Here is a 1,081-nt window from a genome sequence, read left to right on the forward strand (position 1 = left end):
CGCTCCCCTATTCATCGCCAATTACGCCAAAACTAGGCTATTGGAGCCGAGACTCGAGGGCATGATCAATCCACACCGTTTGTAGAAACTGTTTGCCAAACCTAATCCAGATGCCATGACTTCTTTGATCCAGATGCCATGACTTGGTCGATCCAAATGCCATGACTTGGTGTATCCAGATGCCATGACTTAGTGGAACTCCATCACGCCGATCTACCTACTCCTTGTTCCGGGTGCACTCGAACACGAATCGGAACCTTGCCAGGAACGTGATGGGCGTGAACAGGAGGACCCCCATTGGGATCTCATAGCCCCGGGCCTTTACCAATCCCCATAGCCCAACCATCTCGATGACATGCTTGATTGCTTGGGCAATCTGGCAAAGAGGGTTACATGAGAGGAAGTTAGACCCGAGATATAGAGAAACAAATGGTGTGAATGAAGAGCAATGTAGGAATTGTATGGTATGGTAACTAACCAGAAGCAGGGCCCATCCAATCGGCATGAAAGCAAGGATGCAGACGAAGATATCGAGAGCTGTCGTGTGGGTGATTGCTCTTAAGGTTACGAGGATGGAGATGAACGTTACGAATATCAGCCCATTGATCAGCCAGAAGACAAGCCGGAACTCCATGCTGAACCTCCTACCAACTAACACTGCCTGCAAAGAAAAATCGTGACGACTGAGTGTTCCAGCACTTTATTATTTACATTCATAACAAGCAGCATGACCAGAATCACAACACATCAGTCTGCGGTGTGAATCCTGTTCGACATCCTTGTGGCTCGCGGGTTCTCTCTCCCAAGTGAATTGGCTGGGTGGCAAATACCCTCAGTACCGCTCGGTCCACAGTGTTTCTCAATGGAATGGAGTGCCGGGAAGATGGATGTCTTGCCGTTGAGGTTTGCAGTAGGGGGGTCCCCCTCTCCCCCTACCTCCTCATCCTGGAGGCATGCGGGGCTCTCCAGAGAATGCCGCCCAGCTCTAGCATGCGCTTAACCTATTCTCCAACACCATGGGCCTCGTGATTAACATCACACGAAGAGCACCATGACCATCCTGCATATGAAAGGCGAGGAC

At 50.5% G+C, this 1,081-nt stretch overlaps 1 protein-coding gene across 1 annotated transcript; it reads right to left on the bottom strand.

Annotated features, from left to right (window-relative positions):
* Positions 1-217: 217 nt before the first annotated feature.
* Positions 218-738, bottom strand: LOC119339739 (callose synthase 3-like; the record flags this gene model as incomplete). Its single annotated transcript, XM_037611679.1, has 3 exons — positions 218-376; positions 479-661; positions 712-738. Coding segments are annotated over 3 exons (369 nt in total), but the record flags the coding sequence as incomplete, so codon positions are not given.
* Positions 739-1,081: the final 343 nt, after the last annotated feature.

Source organism: Triticum dicoccoides, chromosome 7B, assembly GCF_002162155.2.
Source record: "Triticum dicoccoides isolate Atlit2015 ecotype Zavitan chromosome 7B, WEW_v2.0, whole genome shotgun sequence".
Taxonomy (NCBI): Eukaryota; Viridiplantae; Streptophyta; class Magnoliopsida; order Poales; family Poaceae; genus Triticum; species Triticum dicoccoides.